The sequence below is a fragment of the Alligator mississippiensis genome, chromosome 10 (assembly GCF_030867095.1).
Source record: "Alligator mississippiensis isolate rAllMis1 chromosome 10, rAllMis1, whole genome shotgun sequence".
NCBI lineage: Eukaryota > Metazoa > Chordata > Crocodylia > Alligatoridae > Alligator > Alligator mississippiensis.
This window is the reverse complement of record NC_081833.1, coordinates 24058292-24079211: the sequence shown is the minus strand read 5'-3', so window position 1 is coordinate 24079211 and position 20920 is coordinate 24058292. Positions and strand designations below refer to the sequence as shown.

At 40.9% G+C, this 20920-nt stretch overlaps 1 protein-coding gene across 2 annotated transcripts in view; it reads right to left on the bottom strand.

Moving 5' to 3' along the window:
* Positions 1 to 20920, bottom strand: part of MED13L (mediator complex subunit 13L) — a 402047-nt gene that overhangs the window by 37281 nt on the left and 343846 nt on the right. For both annotated transcript variants that reach the window (XM_006266403.4, XM_059713565.1), the window contains 6 exons: positions 19326 to 19546; positions 12177 to 12382; positions 6408 to 7354; positions 5217 to 5396; positions 3156 to 3379; positions 280 to 472 (listed from right to left, as the gene is read on the bottom strand). In XM_006266403.4, coding sequence (XP_006266465.1) covers positions 280 to 472; positions 3156 to 3379; positions 5217 to 5396; positions 6408 to 7354; positions 12177 to 12382; positions 19326 to 19546 — 1971 coding nt within the window. The remainder of the gene's footprint in view (positions 1 to 279; positions 473 to 3155; positions 3380 to 5216; positions 5397 to 6407; positions 7355 to 12176; positions 12383 to 19325; positions 19547 to 20920) is intronic.

Sequence of the window (20920 nt, the reverse complement as noted above, 5' to 3'; positions counted from 1 at the left end):
GATGCCTGAAAAAGGACATGAGGGTTTAAAAATACTAAATGGTGAAAAGAAAGTAAATAGGGATTTATTATTTACTCTCTCTCTCAATGTAAGAACTAGAGGTCGCAAAATGAAACAGGTAGTAAAAATAAAATTAACAAAAGGAAGCTCTTTTTTACTTAGCATGTAATTAAAATGTGGAACTCTGCTATCACATGTACCACTGTACCCCTCCCCCGCCCCCTATAACTCCAAAGTATCTACTGAACCCAATCTCCCACCCCAACCAATTTCACTCACCTAGGTGATGCCGGCAGACTTGCGCATAAAGTTTGAGTTTGGAATGATTGTCACACTCCTCAGTACCCCAAGGCTGGTTAAACCATTCGCTCACAAGCTCATCTGTCAGCTTTTGCGCCACAGTCTTTCCCACCCGCATGATTCCATCACGTAACACTTTGCAGATCGGTTTGTGCTGGCCAAGCCTACACATCTGGAGGGAGAAGAAATACTTGTAATGCAGAACAAAACCAATAACTTGATATGCAGACTAGTTTGTGGTCTCATATCCTCCTTCCAAAGCCAGTACAAAATCTGCCAATTTTTAATAAAAAAAAAAATTGTAAAAACAAAAGGCTCCCCCTGTTCTTTGTCTGTTGACTTTACTTACATTTACAGTCAAGGTAAGACTATAAATTACAGTCTTCCTTATAAATTCTACAGTATACACGAGGTCCAAGAAAAAAGAATCTGGCTTTATTTCTGAAACCTGCAGTTGGTTAAAGTAACTTACTTCCTTACAATCCTGAGATGGGAGGCCACGATGAGACACATTGTACAAGACTCTCTCTACTAAGCCATACTGCATTTTAGTGGAAAGTGGAAGAATTACTACTATTTTGGATTGGAAAGTAGGCACACTCCAACTAAATACCCCTCACACCTCAAAGAGAACAGCAGCCATGTAAGTACAAGGATCAGTTTCCCTTCCTCCCCAAGCCTCCTAAATTCAGCAGCATGGGAAAAGAGGAGACAAACAGGGGCACTGCTCAGCCCACAGACTCCAGAGCTACATGAAAGCAGGGGCTGAATGCTACCACCATTCGTCCATTCTTTTCTCCTGCTGCTTAATTAGACGGGTGGGGGTGAAGGAGAGAGGGGAAGCATGAACAGCAGTAATGTTCACCCCCTGGGCTCAGGGCTGTACGAAAGCAAGGGATCTGGTCAGACCCCATGTCAACCAGCCAGTGAAGTCAGAATGCTCTCTGAGCTCACTGGCTTCCAGGATCTTGGCAAGGGAGGGCACCCCCTTCAGCTGCGTGGTGCATGCAAAGTGAGCTCTCTTCACTGTATATGCACCACACAACTAAAGTGGGAGTGGCCACGCACTTCTTGCCACAATCCTAGATCTGCCCATGTAAGAAGCATTTTATTTTTCCCCTCTGTCCAATCTATTTGTAAGATCTCATTCCTCCAAACAATATTTCTCAGTTGAATAAATCTTGTCATTTGTATTCTACCAAATAAGGTAGTGAAATGGAGCCATTTGGAGAAGAATGAGTTTTTAAAAATCTTTTTTTCATGGTAGATCTGCTGCAGCTCAAGTATATGCCCATGTTGAAAAGGTGGAGATTTCCCCCCCCATACAAATGAAGCAGTGTCACTCTATAGCAGCACTTCTTCGGGACTATAATTAGTAACAGCTATCTCTTATTTTATTGTTAAAAGGTTCTACACTTGCTTTGGATTACTTAAGGTCTAATCTATTCTCTTTCTAAACACGGTATCATATTTTAAGATGCATATAGTGATTCAGAATATAGGACCAATCTTCTAGAAAGGAATCATATTTAATCAGTTTTGGAGGATGGAATTAGCTTTCACTGTGTATTTCTATATTCAATTCTGACTTTAAAAGAAAAGGCACTTCTGTATTTAGAAGAAGAGATTTTTAATGGCTTTCACTATATTTTCCTGATGAAAGAAAGTACTAAAAGAGTTTCTTGAAATAGCACAATCACAGCCTGTACAGCACTGCATTAAACATTAACATTTTTATCTGGGTCATTTTAGCTGTTTACTTTGGCTGCATGTTCCTCCTGTATAAAATCACTGAACGTTTTGCCAGTTCAGCTTTCTCAAAAACCTGTGGCATCGCTCATTGATTATGTAGGTGAGGTGGTGAGACAGGGGGGACACGTAGTGTGGATATTAACACCGTGAACAAGATGGAGTACCAGCCAATGCAATCTTTGCACCTGGTTGGGATTTTCAAAAGTGCTCAGCTATGGTTTATTTCTAGACTTACAACATTGATCCCAATGGGAGAACAGTTAGGCAAGTGCTGAGTGCATTTGAAAATCTCACTGACACTGCCTCTGTATGTAATCAGAAAACAGACTATCTGTCCACTATGGCAATTCAACTGACTTAGTTGCAGTGCTACCATTGGTCCAAAGGTTGCAACCATACAAATGTGACTCCTGGGGATCTAAGAATCTGAAAGGAAAAGATCAGCTTAATTACTATTGGTAAATCTTTGCTGCTTTGCTCCAAAACTTGCAGTTTAGTAATGTGCATCCCTTACTTTGCTCGTTCTCACTAGCTACTTCCACAATCTTTGTCAGCCTGTGGCAATAGATGGGAAGTAACACTGGATGTGCGAGAAAATGTAGGCACTGTTTACCTGCACAGCAGTTTTCCAGATACACATGGAAATCTGCTACAAAATGCTGCCCTCTTTTTGCGACTTTCCAGACTTTTTTAATTTTCAGACTATGTCTACAATTGTTCCTTCCATTTTGATGCATAATGCTGTCATTCTAAGGGCCAATTTCAGTCTTCAGATGGCCTTTGATTTTAACAGCAGTTGCAGTTAAGGGTTGATCCTAAATTTTAAATCCTGAAACTTGCCTTAAATGGACACTGATACGGTAAGGACTAAGTGTTGCTTTATTAGGTGACATTTTTCCTGTCATATGGAAGTGGAGAAAGTCTTCTTAAACTGAAATAACAATAATTTAAGCTATAGTATTTCCTTAAGACACTTATGCTACAAACAGAAAGAAAGTTTAAAAAGACCATGGATTTGTCCCAATTACGAATATGCTGTAATTTGTCACAGTTGACACATGACAGTTAAAGCTAAACACTTCATAGCAATTCCTCATTCTGACCTCATATACAGCACTCAAGTCCCTGAAGAAAGTTTTGGCTCCATCGAGCAAGGCCTCATTTTCTGGACACACCACGATATAGGCAACATCCCGATGGCCCCCGTATGGGTCTAGCAAAAGCCTCTCCCAAAACGGCAAGGAGAATGGAGAGATTGTCAGAAAGTCCTTGTCGTAACCCACTAGTAAAGTGGGGATTGGAAGAGGCTCAGGAGACTCTTCAGAACCTAATAAAAAAAGAGTAAACAGAAACAATGTCAGTATAAGGTCCAATACCAGAAGAGCTCTCTGTAAATGAATTTTGCAAAATCAGTACCTTTCTTGCCATATTAGTTTTCCAAAAGCTTTAACATATTATGAGCATCAGGCGTGATGCTGCCATAGTACGTATTAACAATGTCCTCCCACAGCCCTTTCCCTCAGATAAGGGTCTTGAATTACAAGGCAGAGAGATTTTATACTTATAAGTGTTGTAAAATCAGAGGTCAGTCAGCTGAAGTAGAAATAACCACTCCGAGGATCAGTACAATAATTCCCCTAAAAGATTGCAATAAAACATCTTCTAGTGTACTATAAATATAGATACTGCCAAAATTTCAGGGCTCTCCTGAGTATTGAACTCATGGTCTTAAGAAGAAGAGGTTTCACTTTGTCTAGATGATATAACCATATAATAACCACATTTCACATGTGTCTGTTCAATTTACAGAAAAGTGATGACAAGAATTCATGAAAATTAAATTACTATTTCTTGCTTTAGTTCCTGCTGGCTGTGCAAAATCACCAACCGTAATGGGTCAGCAAACTGGAGCTTCCAAAGTGTAGGAAAAATTCCAAAGCACTCACCACCACATGTGAAAGGATTATCACAAAGCTGAAGCTGAGCCCTCAGGCAAATAGTTCTAGTAGGGATTATACCACTTAAAAGAAAAACTCTCCTAGCTTGCTGGTGCTTGAATAACATGAGTGCAAATACACCTTGGTAATTTTGAGCACTATAATACAAAAACGTAAAAAACCAACATTCACTAAAAATTACCATACCCTTACCACAGGTATCTCCAGTTCTACAGCAGTGGAAACCAATCTTTTCGGCAAGTGTGCCATAAATTAACTCCTCCCCCCCGCCCCGAGTGCCACCCTAATCCCTTTTCCTGCCCAGACTAATGTTATACTTTCTGTTCCCTGCCCCATCTCCTGCTGTACTGCCTTCTCCCTCCGCAGTCTGCTGCATGCCACACATAAAAACTGCCCGTGCCATTGTGGCACATGTGCAATAGGCTGGCCACCCTTGTTCTAAAGCATCATGGAATTGGGACAATTTCAGTTACAGCATGTAGTAGCTGCTGGTAAATATTACTATACACTGTACTTACAAATGCTAAAAGGCTGAAGGTAGTGCTCATATGAAAGAGCGGAAATAAAACGAGAGAGCAATTACTGCAACCTGTCACTGCCCAAAAAGATTTCAGCATGATATCAAGTATAAGTGCAGGGAAAGTGGAGAAGTAAAGCACTATAATAAGCTTGTATGGAAATGGATTAATATAGGATTTCAAATAAAATGCGAGAAAAAATGGCAAAGGTTTAAACGATGTTTAAAGGGCAACCATTAGCTTGGATATGTGTAGTCTGTATTCCATTAATTAATATTTTTCAATGATAATTTTAACTTGTAATCAGTAGGTCTGTAATGCTGGATATATTATATAAATGACTCAGTATCTTATAATTAGGGCTCTACGTTTATTAAGCAGTTTCATTGCTTCATTTTGTTAATAGTACTTAATATGCACTCATGCTAAAATTTAATCCAGATGGGGATATTTAACTCCACCCAAGCTATACAAGTATTTATATAAATGGAGTCAGGATCCCTCCTTTTGTGTACAAAGTCTGAGAAGAAACCCCCACCACACACACACACTAAGTTATTCAAGAGTACACTTCAATGGGAATGCTATGGGAAATTATCTGAGGAACCAGTTGTTCGCATGCATTGTCTAGCAAAGAACACATTCAATTGCACATTTGTAAGGAATGCTGCTTCACAACAGACAGTACCATAGGTTCCCCGTCCTGCCATCTTGTGGAACTGTTGCCAAGTAAGTGGTCCCTGCACATGCTGAATATTTTCCCAGGTCCTGCCTGTCCGCTTCTTCTGGATAGCATCCTGAAGAAACGGCTGTAGGGATAGCAGCATGCGCACGACATCCTGGGACGACAGCATGCTGATGTCCAATACTGCAAATGACAGAGGCATGAATCATACTTCCAATAAGGACACACTTTGAGGTGGCATAATTGGTTGGCTTTTATTCTTTTATGTTGCCATTCATTGCATTCACAGGGCCTGCACAACCCTATAATTAGCCTAACAGAATTTCACTTAGTAATTTTATGAAACTATATTACTAAGCTTTCTATCAAGTTCTTTTCAACTATCCTTTCACAAAATATTAGCTAAACCATAATGACTCACTGCAAATTTGCTAAAGATTAAAAGTTGCTTAAAGCTCCATAAAGTAATCTTATAATAGCACAGCCCATAAAAGATTGAAAGTACTTCAGCAAATATGTACATTATATTTAATGCACAAATTTACATCTTTCCCAGCTAGCTACATTTCATGAAGAGCAGGCTCTATACTTCTTGCTCCAAATAAGCCAGAGTCCACTCTAGCTTTCTTTAGGGAGGACTCTGTTTTCATGCCTACTTTCCTCCTTTCCCCTGTGATGAACTAAAGCACCTGCAGCATCACATGTATTCAGCATCCCATTCTTCACAATGGTGGTGAGCTTTGCGAGTCACTCAGTGAGCTTTAGTTAAAGCACCCCCGCCACCATTACTGAACGTGGGGACGCTGAATACACATGACGTGGAGGCTGCTGGAGTGCGCTAATTAGTATGCTCCAGCAGACTTGCAGCTGACTCACTTAATCGAGTCTGCTCCGATGTGTGCTAATTAGCACACGTTGGAGCAGATCTCTGTCACGTGTATAGGTGCCCTTTGTGACTCTGAAAAGCCTACAAAATGCTAAAGCAGCAGCAAACTTACTAGTACCTTATCTACCATTTTCCAAAGCTCCCCAAACTGTTTTCTCTATCTGGGTACCTCAACTGCCTATATAACTTTCCTTTCCCCCTCAATGTTAAATAACTGCTTTAAACTTGCTAATGCAAGGCATGAAATTACAAAGGGATTTTTTTTTTCTAAATGAAAAGAACAACAGCCCCTCTGTCAAGTACCTTACCATTGCTGTGAGGCCAAGAGTGTACAGTGGCACTTCTTACTAGAGCTTCATCCACTTTTCCACCAGTGGGGTTATCCACATACTGCCTTCCCTGCTCCAGGGCATTGAAGCATTCTATCCAGGAATCATTACTCTCTGCTTGCAGTCTGTCATAGCTCCAGTTCATACAGGGAAGTGTCTGCCGGTTATTAGAGGACATATAGTCCAAGCAGCTCAGAGAGGTGAAAGGCTGAGTGTGCTGATTTTGGAGGAGGAGGAGGAGACTCATAGGGGGTTCCTGGGTCCTCCGGCCTCCGTCTCCCACCTGAGAAAGTAAGGTGGTCTGACACATCATCAGTCTTCTCTCTGCCGCCTGGCCAATGTCTGAGGTCTTGCCAAAAATATCCAATTCATCCTCAATAAAGAGCCCAGAGTTGTAGCCTAGCTTGCGGTTCATAATCGCACTAAATCCACAGGTGCAGCGGTATTGATCCTCATTAGATGAATCTGGGATGTACAACCCTACATCTGCACCTTTAATATTCATATTACAGGCGCAAATACAACAGCTGTCAAAGTTACGATCTTTGAAGATGTTTAGTACAGAGTCTGACAGAATCAGGGTGACATACAGGCTGTGGGCTTCTGGGATTGGCTGAACAGTGGCTGGCTCCACAGAATTAAGTGGTCGTGTAGTGGAAGGGGTAGAAGCTGGTGAACCTTGATCTGTGCTGTCATATTTTACAGATCCTTGCCCACTGGCAGTCCCCCCACCTCTAGGAGTCCTTGGAGTTCTGGGAGTACGTGGCGTAGGGACAGAGAAGCGGGGAGTTGCTGGGGATGGCAGTACTCCTGCCCCACTGTTGCTGGCTGGGGCAGCACTGTTTAATGTCACTGGTGTATTCATCTGGGGAGTGTTCATCTGAAGATAGTCCTGGTCTGCAAGGCTCCCAACACTAGGCACATTGCTACAAAAAGTACGAGAGAAAACAGTTAGGGAAAAAATCAGGGGACCACAGTAGGACACAAATTGTTGAGGTTTGATTTACAGAACCCTCACTTAAAGTCATTTTAATATAGAACGAGAATGAATATTAGAGGGGTTCACTGTAAACAGGACTTAGACAAAGTAGCTCTGCAGAGACCACGATATGGTACAACACCTTCGTGGCTTCCTTTGATAGGTCTGTATTCAAGAGACTTTCTCTTTTCTCTCTAAACTTTCTAGGTTTCTCTTGACAGAATAAGAAAAAAAGAATGTGGGGTGATCAAACCTCTAGGCCAACCCCCATAACTTCTTTTAAACATTACAAGGTAAGACCTTGTTCTGCCGCAATATTCTTAAGTGCTTTTTAGAAGAACCTGAAATGATATTTTTAGCACTTCTTTGGGGGGGGAGGGGGAGGGAGGAGGCATGGGGAGAGGAAAGAAATATTGGGAGTTCGCTTTAGAAATGATTAAATGCCTTTATTTTTAAAGTGTCTATAGCAAATAATTATCTTTGGTCCGTGTTATAAATAATTTATTTGCTGCTTGTTGATGACATTTTTATTTCCCTTTGGTGGTTCACTGTTGACAATAGTGTCTCTCACACAGCATAAAGGCAGCCTTTATCTGGCACTACATAGCTTACAGAAGAAAGTAACACAAGCCATTATAGACTCTAGACCCACCAGACCTAAAGGTGGTATTTCTAGGTCACCTTTTGTCATCACACTCCTTTATTTCTCACAGTTTTGCCATTATCTGACAAATCTTAGGAACCAGAACATAGTTCATACAGTCCCATAAGAGATTTCTCCTCTTTGGTATGACATATTACAGCAAGGAATAGATAATGTGGTCTAAAGGCTCCATATTAAGGACAAATTCTTTAAATGTAGTCATTAAGAACAGCAAATAAAACACAAGAATATGATCAGTGTCTTGAGGAAGGACTAGAAACAAATGGATTATTAACCTGTATTTGGTATTTTAATTTAAGCTGTATATTTCATTAGCAGCTTGAAAATAAAATAAAATATGGTAATATGCCCTGATTCCTTTATATACACATATCTGTAACTGACTTGTGCCCTGGTCTTGCAATGGAGAAGAAAAAATGAACAAAGATTTATAGAAGTTAAGACTCTGAGGCACACTAAATACCTTAAACTAACAACAGAAGGCGACCTAGAAAACTTGATTGGCAATCACCACTGCCTACAGTAATAATCTTCAATCTAATTGGATTACATGAAAAATAAAAGATTTTTTTTCAACAAACACTTGAAATTAATAATCAGTTCAAGTCTGCTGAAGCAGTTACCATTACAGAAATCCCAAGAATTAAATTGCTCCCTAGGTGGTACAGAGGGTTTACAATATCTTTTTTGCAATCCTTCTGAGAGTACTGGAAGATCCTTTGGAGCTGGGAAGGGACTGATTTAAAGATACATGTTACTTCCTCTGTAAATTAATTTTCACTGCAGCAGGAGACCTTTATCCTGTATTATACCTTTTAAGAGGTTTCATGCATTTAACATTGTAAATTCTTGTTATAAAGTCTAAGATCTGCAGCCGTAGATTTCTTCCATAAAGGGTGTTAACCTATGAAAAAGTGAGTAGGGCATATAAATATTACATGTAATGGCATAACTGCACCTGGGGCATAGAACCATTGCACCTTATCATGAGGAGAAGAGTAAGTTTCAGAATGAACAGGAATAGGAAGTACAGAGCACATTATACTGTTAACTTGTTACACTGTCTATTCAGATAAAACCAGAGGATTAGAGGGCATTTATACGCATGCTCCAGGAGTGAGGTGCTTTAATTAGAGTGGCTCCAAGAGCTGCTTTAATTAAAGTGCCTGGAGCATCTCATGCATCAGCATCCCCATGCTGAAAAATGGTGGTGGGGACACTTTAACTAAAGCTCATGACTGCATTAATTACCATGCTCCAGCAGAGTCAATTAAATGATTCTGCTCTAACACGCTGTAATTAGTGTCAGAGCAGCCTCACTGAACGTGTATAGGTGCCCGAAAGACTAGATTTTGCACTCAAGTCCCACATCAGTCCTCAAAGGCTGAAGTCATACTGGCTATCTGCAGAGCAATGAATGACAACACTGAAGTATACGCTGATTATGGGAGAGAGATGTTTTGGGTGATATGCATTTTGAGTGTAACTTCTGTCAGCCATAAACGATAGAAGAATCCATTATTCCAGTCCATTACACAAAATGTAGGCCAAGACCATTAGCTGATTACTTGGGCATTTATATGTTGTTCTTTCCCTCTTAATTTAAAGCTTTCAAAAAGCATGACTTAACAGCTACAAGCCCTATCAATAATTTGATATTTACCGTATTTTCTCACATACAACACACCCCCAAGTAAAACATGCACTTTTTTTTTTGGAAGGGAGAATGTACAAAAATATTTTTTTCAAAGTCATGGCCAACTGTATGACGCAGAGTAGGTACTCCTGGGAACACAGGGTCCAGGAAACATGGCATTGGAAACTTCCTGGTATGGCAGACTTGTCTCCTGCAATGCCACACTTTCCGGACGCTCTGGGCCCAGACAGAAGTGAGAATTTTCACCTGATCTGGCCACAGAAAGCGATCTACAGCCACGACCAAACACAAGTGCACAGCTGCAGACTGCTGCAAAGGTGGCCAATCAGGTGAAAATCTGAACCCTCACTGCTTAAGGGTTCAAAAGAAGACGTTTCAAAACACAGCATCTTCTGTAACTTGTGTCTGCCTGCCTGCCAACCTCCGAGCTGTTTTCAGAACTGGAGAGGTGAAAGGGAGCAGAGGGAGTTTGGTCTGTGGTTTTTTCAGCCCCCACTGAAGGGGCAGGGGATGGGTATACTGGAGCCCACCCCAGGTCGGGGAGCTCAATTCTCACACCCCATCCTCCAGCCTTAGCTGGGGAACCCCTAGAACAGGTTCCCTCTGCTTCCTTTCCCCCCTCCCATTCTGAAAATAGTGTGGGCTGGCAGGGAGGAGAGGCAGTTGCTAGGGGAAACTGGCTGCAGGCTCAAAGCCAGTAGCTAGATTTCCCACCCCCCTGGAACCAAAAGCGAACTTCTGTTTGGTCCAGGAGATTGTTGCAACTCAGAGCACTTCCTGCAAAGCATTCTGAGTTACAGCAGGGAGCTGCATTTCTGTCTGTGCCCTCTATGTTCCCAGGAGGACTAACTCTATGTCATACAAGTCTAGGCAAAGAGCAGTGGCAAGGCTGTTACTTCTTTACTGTATGTAGTTCTTTCTATAAATTCCTGTAAATAAAGTTGTTTCCATATCACAGACCTCTCAAAATACTTCCAACAGCTCACTTGTTGCCTTGGACACAAGCTACAGTGCTCAATTAAATAGCTAGGGCTGTGAGAGGGTTTACACAAGACTCTATCCCTTCAGTTTTCTGAGCAAACACAAGCAACAGCCATTTTGGTCCGGGGGAAGAGTTGCATGTTCCATGTAAGACAATATGGTACATTTCCACAAGACTAATGAGGGAATCAGAAACTAAAGTGATCAAGTAATTAACAATCTTGTGTTCTTTATAGGCTCAGAGCCCATGACAACAGTTTGATTTTCTAAATCCGGAACTCCTGATATGTCAGACAGTAATATTTTACATTAGTGAAATGAGGAAAAGAGTACATTTTTACATCTATCTTTTATCCTAGTTTTACTGAAAACTGACTTGCAACTTTCAGCATCAATTTTATAGTGTTAGTCACAAATGGTAGGGCTGACGGGGACCCTTTGCTAAACAGCAGCAGGGGGAGCTCCAAGATTAAAGGAGCCATCATGCTGCGAGCCGGGCCCATGATTTAAACCAGGCCCCACTTGTAGGTGTAAACGTTCTATTGCTATTACTTACATAGCAAACAATCTTTACATTCATACGCCTTTTTTGTCTGGCTTGAAATACCTTTTTACACATTTGGCATTACATCTGGTATCTAAAAATAATTTCCAACAGAGAGGGTAAAGTAGTGACTAATTTTGACCCATAGGCCCACAGACAAATGTTTAAGGGTCTTTAGGTTTTAAAAGTAGTTAGGTATTAATGGGCATGTCTACACATGCATTAATGCACCATGGTTACTGCGCATTAACCTTAGTACTCGTAATAACAGGTACTAACTAAATGCACAGTAACTGGAGCTACTGTGCAGTAGTACTGGTGCATGCCTTTTAAGTGATGCTAATGAGCAATAGACTAATTCTACTGCGCATTAGTGCAATAGCACAGCTTTAGCTATAACGTGTTAATGCACAGAATTAATCTACTGCGCATTAACATCTCATGTGGACACACCCAGTGACATGCCTTTAAAAATCTGGATGCTAGTACTGAAAGACTTGCATCATGAATCTTAATCTCTGTCTATTGAATAGCATTATTATTATCTATTGAATGACAATATTTTTGTTAACTATATTTTCTAGAAAGTGATTAATTTTAAATCAAATGCAATTTGTTTACTGTTTTAAAAAACTATGAAGAGCTTACTTAGAAATATATTATGGCAAAAAAATATGGTACTTTATGCAAGTTTTTCAATGAGAAAATTTTTTTCTGACTTTATAAACAATGACAGTTTTAACAGATTTAAAACATTTTTTGTAGTTAGGTTCACCTCTAACATTATCATGTCACCAGCATTTATTGTAATTGGTATAAACTCAGCAGCACACAGAATGGTCATTATATGCAAATACTATTTTGCTTAAATGTTATTGTACCAAGTAAGGAATTACAACATCTGTTGCAGTTCTTGTACTTACTTGTAGCCATCTCTGATGAAAGTGGCTGCAGGTGGCATAGGGAGTTGTTCAATTTTAGGAGGAACAGCCCAAGACGGCCTGAAAATACAGGCATCTGGCAACTTCAGAGGTAGCAGGCACTGACTTGGCAGTATCTTCAGTGGAGCAAACATGGAGGAGCCCACAAAAGGTTGAAATGATGGAACTTTGTGCACATATGAAAAATCCTGTAAAACCAAAGTTATCTTAGTACTTACAGCAAGATGGCAAAATAATGTTTTATATACAAATATCTATATCTCTATGTGTGTGTGTGTTATAGCTAGACAGCTGTATAAATACAGATACACACACAAAAACTATAAACTAAAACTAATTAAACTACGTCTAAGCAGATATAATTGGATTTCCGGCCTCACAATTAAATGTCTACAGCTTTATAACACCTATAGCCTAACCCTATCCACTTTAGAGGCTTTGGTTTAGAGTTGTACATGTACTTCAGAACTGCAGTGAGGTTGAAAAGATAACATTTCTGACTAAGACTGTAACTGTTTTAGGACAAGGACTATATATTGCACGTTTGGACACTGAACAATGCATTGTGGGAACTCTGATAATGCAAGTGCTAATAATGGCAAGGAGAGGAGACGCTAATCAACAGCAGAGCCCAATAGCATCAATTATACTTTTGTTTTGTTTGGAGAGAACCATAGCCAGGACACTTCAGTTACTGTTATTCCAGGTATTCCAGGTCTCTCTGGGTGCCTAGACATGTGCTCCGGAGGGGGAGGGTGCATTTTACTTAGAGCAGCTCCCAGAGAGCCGCTCTAAATAAAACACCACAGCGTCACGTGTATTCAGAATTCCATATTTTAAAATGGTTGCAGGGGTGCTTTAACTAAAGCTCGTTCTAATTAGAGCATGTTGGAGCATGTGTATAGGCACCCTCTGGGACTGGGACTGTTTCCCTCTGTTAATAGAAAGCACACAGCATTACTGGGATGTTACGAAAATATAAATATTATTATTACTATAGCAGTAGTAGTAACAGAAGTTTTTTCTAGGAAATTCAATGTCTTACCACAATGTCTTACCTCAATACCAAATCATCTCCCTAGTGCCTTCTTAAAAGTTAGGAGATTAAGCCAATCAGGATTCCTACCTACACTGCTGAATAATCAACCAAGAAATCTCCTTGCACTTTTGAGCTACACTGAGTTTAGTCTCAAGATTCCTATCAACATGCATCAAAAGCAGGAGCTGTATATATAAGGATCTGGCACAACTGTTGGAAGTGTACCTGTTACTGTCCAGGCACAATAAAAGTGCTTTATACCATTGCTACAGATAATTAAAATTGTTTAAGAGCAAATTATTTCTTAATATTTCCCCACTTATCATATCTTTTAGTTCATCAATTAATTTATCAAATCCTGATCTTGACTCAGATTTCCTCCTGTTGCAAAACTAACTTGTTTTGCTCTGAGGAGAAGCATGCTAGTAGTCTTCAAATATGTGTAAGAAAAATTACTGCAAAGAGTAAGATTGTAACCTGATCTTCTCTGTGTCCGCTGGGGACAGGACAAGAAGTAATGAGCTTAAACTGCAGCAAGGGAGTCAAGCACCAGAACAGATTACCTGAGGAGGCTGTGGCATCTCCATTTTGGAGGTTTTAAGAACTTTTTTTTAGAATAGTATCTATCTGTCAGGAGTGGTTTGGGTGTAAATGATCCTGTCTTGCCCTACCCTTGGTGAGGGGATAGGTTGATGACCTCTTGAGGTTCCTTCCATCTCAATTTTCTGTTATTCTCAACAGAATGATTCTCTCTTCTAATATCCAGAGTAAGAGAAAAACAAATAAAGTCTCTGACATCTGGAAAACAACTGATTTTTCAATATTTTCATTAGGATATGTAAACAATAATCAACATTCCAGAATGCAACTTTTAAACTTCTAAAATGTTGCAAAAAGCTCATAGAATACACTCATACAGAGACTATAACTCTATGTTGCTGTAATTATTATGTCTCATATGAACGTGACTTTGGAATTTGACCATTATTGTGAAGGCATCAAGGACCATCGGGTTAGGAGACCAAGGCCCCTGGCAGACATTACACTTTAAAACACAATTAGTTTGTTAATAGTGTCTTAAATAGTAACCCAAGCACACATTCAGGCAATTAATGGCACCACAAAAAGGGAAGCCAGCCACAAAAATATTACATAAAATATTTTTGGCAGGCCATTAGTTGACTGTCAGGTACCTAAGCTTTCAACTTGCCAGTGCAGAGGGATTGGCAAATAGGGCACAATTAGGATCTGATCCCCGATTCCAAAATTCTACATCCTGCCATGAACATGGATCAGATCCCATCATGCCTCTAAATGAACATCTGTCAGTGGTGCAAGGTAAAAGCCATCTTATAACAATAAACTATAGATGTCTAGCTTGCCAGGCAACCATCTTCTAAATGAGGACCCTATCAGATCTAACTTCCTAAACCAGGGGCAGGCAATTATTTCGGGTGGAGGGCCGCTTACTGAGTTTTGGCAAGCCATCAAGGGCTGCATAACAGGCAGTCATGGGCAGACTAATATTAATTTTCTAAATTTTTTAGGGGCCCCGCAGGCCAGATAGAATGGTCTGGCAGGCTACATCCAGCTCACGGGCCGCATTTTGCCCACCCCTGTCCTAAACGTTCTCCTAAAGTCTAAGTACAGACAGTCAAAAAGCCTGAGGCTGAATTGATTCAATCTTCACAGGTTAGTCTAAGCTGCGTAGACTGAACCAGTAAGCAAGCAAACAGACATTCACTTTTGATTCCAGAAATGCAGCCACATGCCTGCAGTAGCCCAGGCCAGAAGCCAGGGGGCACTAGAGTATGCCTCCCTGCTCAGCTGGAGCAGATAGCTTGGGCCAAGGCCCACTCTGAAAGGGGAGGGTTTGAAGAGGGATAGGAGGCAAAGCATCCTGGGATGCTGGGGGACTGTGAATTAACTTGACTCTGGAGGGGATCTGGGACAGAAGTTCAATAAACTGATTTAACTTAAATCAGTTAAGTCTGATACTACATCCATCCAGGTTTATCATAAACTGGTTTCAGCCATTTTGAAAGCAGTTTATGTACACTGAACTTCTGCTGCGTTACAGATCTGAACTGGTTTCCGATCACTTATACCAGTTTATGTGTAATTTCTGTCCCTAACTATAGAGACCTTCTCCGTCTCAGTTTAACTTCTTGTCAGAGCTCACTGACAACTCCCTTGGTAGCCCATGGCAAGTGACTCTCTATTTGCAGGAATCAGGGCTGCTTGTAGATATTAAAAAAAAACCAAAAATGGCGCTTTACTTTAAATTCAGCACGCTCCTGCGCTGAGTTCAGTGCATGCCCAGAATAGGCAGCACGCTAGATAGACTCGGCTCACCTGACATCAGTATAGATCGAGTGCTTTAGTGGGGCTTTTTGATGCTTTTATCTAATACCTGACTGAATCTCAGCTTCAGCTAAAAGCACGAAAAATCCCCACGATGAAGAGCCCAATCTATACAGGCGCTGAGGAGCCAAGCCGAAGTAATGTATTACTTCTACCAGTAAAAAAATGTTTTTGTATTTAGGGGCTTTTTTTTTTTAACATCTGCAAGCAGCCCAAATGACTTTACCTGTTTGTAGCACTTTGATCTGTTAATTTCCAGTTCTAGCAATACAAGCTTTGAAGTCCACAGAGACAGAGTCTACTTTCAAGTGTGTGCTGGAACATTATGTTGTACGGCTTCCTGTTTGCATTTCTCACAGCTCTTTATTATTAAGCTAGATCAGTGGCACCCAGCCTTCTGACTCTGTGGGCGTGGGATTCAGCACATAACCCCACCCCACACGCCCAAATATGGCCACATGCCAGATGAGTCCCAAGTACCTGGATCTGGCTGTGCACTGGTGTGCAGGGTCACATTATCTGGCCTGTAGGGCTTCTCACAGGTCCAGAAATGTAGCAGCAGGGAAGCGGCGATTAACACTGCCACTGTTCCCCTGCTGCCAAATTTCTGGACCTTTGGGGGGCCCCATGGGTGGGATCTGGCTTACTTCATCTAATGCTAAGTGATGAAGAAAGCCAGTGCTCACTAAAGCCTATGCTTCTGTAGCATAGTTGGACTATAAGGTGCAAATCTATCCTGCTTCATGCACCAGTACTACAATGCCACTGCTGCCTTACACAGGTGGTGAGATCCATCTTCTCTATGGAAGCCTAATACTGTGGTGGTACAATACTGTGTGTTGTAATTTGGAGCTACGTGCTCAGATGTGTCCCTGAATGGTAAAAATCCCCCTAGCTATCATCTGTGGAGGCAGGGATAAACTGGGATTCTCTGCCTAAGTACACTGCCACTACTGATAGCTCTTTGGTGAAACTACTACAGAGATAGTTCCTGTGTGACTGCCTTATGGCAATGTGGAAGTAAGAGTTGCACAAGTTATGGTATCTGAACCAGTCCTCTTGATGCAATGAGGGGAATAATGCCACCAAGACTGATCGTCTTGAACTTGAGCTTACAAATGAATACGCTGACCTTTATGTCCAGGACTGATCTTCAACCTCCCTTACTCTTTGGATGTAGGAAGTAACCATTTTCCCTTTAGATGTCAGGGACTAGTTCTAAGGTCCTTACTGCCAGAAGGGAACAATCTTCTTCCTGCAGCAAACTCTTGTGAGAAGGGTCCATGAAAAAGGAGGAGGAGATGGGCTGTGAGTGGGTTCATAACTAGGATACCTACCATATCTAGGACCCAATAATAAAAGTCTCCAGCTAAAGCATGGGATTTAGGATGTACCCCAGATGAGAATGTGCATGTGGATGATTACTCAAAGGAGAACCAAACATTTATTATATATCCTTATTCATAGATTAGCACAGGGGTGGCCAAACTGCAGCACGTATGCCACGAGTGGCACAGGCATTTGCAGCGTGTGGTATGTGGCAGATCAGGGAGGGGACAAGCAGCACAGTGTCAGGTAGAGCAGGAAGCAGAAAGCACAGCAGCAGATGGGGTAGGGAGCATAAAACAGGCAGCAGAAAGTAGAACAGATTGGGCAGGGGAAGGGGATTGTAGTGGCACTCAGGGAGGGTGAAGGATAATTAGTGGCACGCCTCCCAGAAAGCTAGGCCCCCACTGGATTAGCACATGGCAGATTCATTTGCCCATCACAGATATTTTGTTATCAATCACTTAAAATTAATGTAAAATCACTACTGATAAAATCTGCAGATGACAGAAAGATGGCCCCAGTAGCTTGGTATGCTGAGCCCATTCTAACCAATTAATTTTAGTGAAAGGTAATATACCTAGAAAGAAAGAATGAAGCCTATACCCACAGAATGGAGAGCTCTTGTCTGGAAAGGAGCAAATGAAAAAGTTTTAGGGGTTAGAGCAGATAAACAAATCACCATAAACTCTCATTGTGATTCTGTGGCATAATGAACAAATCTGACCACTGGATATAGAAACAGGAAAGATGGTGCATAGGGAGATGATTTTACCTTTATACGAGGCACTGATGAGCCTGCTACCAGAAAACTGTCTCTAGTTCAGATGGCCACATTTTAAGAAAGTTTTGAAAAATTGGAGAAGATGGAAAAGAGAGCTACACAAGCTTAGGACTGGAAAAAAAATCTTACAGCGAGAGACTAAACAAGCGCACCTGGACTAGCTCAGTGGTGCTCACGCTTTTGGACTCATGGGACAGATGAGTGGTGCGGGGCTGCTCTGTGGGTCAGATCAAGCCCTGTGTGCCCAGATCAGGGCCCAGGGCCTAGTACTGCCTCCATGCACTGGGACTGGGCCTGGGGCCACCCTCCCATGCCAGGATTGGGCCCTGGGGGCTGGCGCCACCTTTGCCTGTCCCTTCATGCTCAGATCAGGTACCTGATCCAGTGTGCAGGGCCTAGGGCTCCCCATAAATCCATGGGGAGTCCCATGGGCCAGATGACATGGTGCTGGCAGGCCAGATCTAGCCTGTGGGCCCGGGGTTGAGCACTTAGCTTGTTATAAAGATAAGAGGTGACCTAGTTATGGCATATAAATATCATCAAAGGCAGGGGTGGGCAAAATGCGGCCTGTGGGCCGGATGCGGCCTGCCAGGCCATTCTACCTGGCCTGTGGGGCCCCTAAAAAATTTAGAAAATTAATATTTATCTGCCCCAGCTGCCTGTCATGTGGCCCTCGATGGCTTGCCAAAACTCATTAAGCTGCCCTCCGCCCAAAATAATTGCCCGCCCCTCATCAAAGGGCTAAAGGGCTTTCTAATTTGGCAGTAAAAAGCATAAGAAGAACCTGTGACTGGAGGTTAAAGAAAGACAATTTCACATGTGAAATATGGCACAATTTTAGAGTACTGACATAATTAACCAATGGATCAAATTACCACAGGAAGTGGATGTTTCACACTAAGATACTTTTCTAGAAGATACACATCAGCCATACAAACAAATGGGAGCACTACAGGAGTAACTGGGTGAATGTCTATGGCTTGTGTGATGTATGTAGTATCAGAATATCTAATACTCTTGTCTGACCTTAAAATCTATTAAAAAAAAATTCAAAGCACAAGAAGCAGCACTGCGATTTTCTCTCTCATAATACTCTGCCAATGATTTTGAACCCTAGCCAGTAGGATGACCTCTAGATATAAGTGTTCTTCCTTCTTGGGCCTCTCTGTAGACACTGCCATGCAGCACAGTGATATATACTACAGAAAAATCTCTGGCAAACAAGTATGTGCCAGTAGTGGCAACACTGACAGTATTTGTTGAAGTATGAGCTGACATCCACTAGATACTAACCAAAAAAACAAACTCGTTTCACATAGGCACCAAGCAGCTATCAGATGTTCTTATTCTGAGACCAGCACCTCAAATCTATAAATAAATTATATAACTATTTATATATAGCTTCTCTTCTCATCATAAGGTTAAGCAATAAACTGAAAACTTCTTTCATAAAATGGGAATTTTACCCGCTGCAAGGTTACCGAAAACTTCGTATAATTAATTTCAAATCTGTTAAAGCAGTCTTCCAGGCATCTCTACAGCACCTTACTGAAAGTTTTTTTATTAAAGAAAAACACACATATAGATGGGGCTATAAAAGTAATAGTAAGTGTATTACCTTTATTTCTTCAGGTTTTGGGCTACCTAATCCATCTTCCACCTCCATTTTAAACTCTGTTAGCTGTGTCTGAACCATGTTGACCATGGGACTTTCCATCATCCCCAAAGCTGTCACTGTCTCTGAACTTATTCCATCTTTATAATTCATTACAGGGGAGAAAGCAGGGTGTTGTTCCAAGGATGGGGGTGTTGGAAACATCCGTTGCAGATCTGCCACAGCTAAACATCACAAAATAAGATTTTGTTAATCATCAAAAATAAACTCTTCATAATCCTCTTCAGAAAGAGACTGAATCCATCTCAGCTTTGGCTTTTTATTTTGTTAGTTAAAACCAAGGGAAAAGACTGCAGTTCCATGGCTGCTTTCACACTAATGTAAATCTAGGCTAATTTAATTGAGGTCAATTGTAACAGAGTAAATTTCCATGGATATTTTCAAGATTACTGCCCAACTGAAAAAACACATTTGAAGATATGCAGTATTTAATCACAATAACAATTCCTTTTTAATGAGATGAAAGAACCACAATGGGGTTCAACCCCAGTTATTGTTAACTGAGTGGATCTAAAATAGATGTCTTTCCTTCTGAAGATCTGTGACAAAATCCTAAAACAGAGACTGGCTACACTTCTGATGCACAAAGCCAAAATGCTGCACTGACTTACAGCCAATGGAACTTTATTTTGGTCCATTCTGTCAACCCTTGGAAGATATACTGAAATGCTATTGCTAGCATCAACACAGAACTGCCTTGATTAGAAATCCTGCCTCCAGGCATCTAAAAAAAATAACAGGCAAGTCCCAGAGGATGCTGCAAAATATGCATTTTACAGCTGAGCCACCAAGGCACGGAAAAATTATCTAGGATATAATTATCTCTACATAAATTAACATACTGTAACCATCGATCTTTTATTCTGCATTCATTTTAAAGAAAAAATGCAGAAATAATTAGGTATGTTGCATGAACTGAAATTTAAATCAGTACGGACATACTACATTTTTCCCCCAATTACCTTCTTTCCTTTTTGTGCTACAATGGATTTGTTTTGCTTAAAATTCAGAATATAGATTTTTCCCACCCTTAAGAAAAGAGATGTCTGTTTGACGTAAGGTTTTACTTCGATAAATTTATTGTTTAAAAAAATAAAACTATGTAAGAGTAAACTTACTGCCCTCACAAAAACATGCACTCAAGCAAGACGTACAAAAAACTAGAACTTTTGGTTCCAAAATGATACCTTTTATTAGACCAACTGGAAAATGGCAAGAAAATTTTCCTTTTCTGCAAGCTTTTGGGATCAAAGTCCCTTCGTCAGGCTCTGGGAAAAGTGTAGATGGTACATTTTGGAACCAAGAGTTCTAGTTGTTTGTATGTTTTTTTTGTCTCAGACCAACACAGCTACCCTGCACTCAAGCAATGTTGCTGACACTCCTAAGTGCCTGATTCTATTTGTACCCCTATTATAGTCTTTAAATTTCTACTTTATAACTATTTTGGACTTCGTGCAGTCCAAAGATGGTACTTATGTTTAAATTAAAATTGGTATACAGGACAGCTGGTTGGGACTTTTGTGACTTAAGTTTTCTCC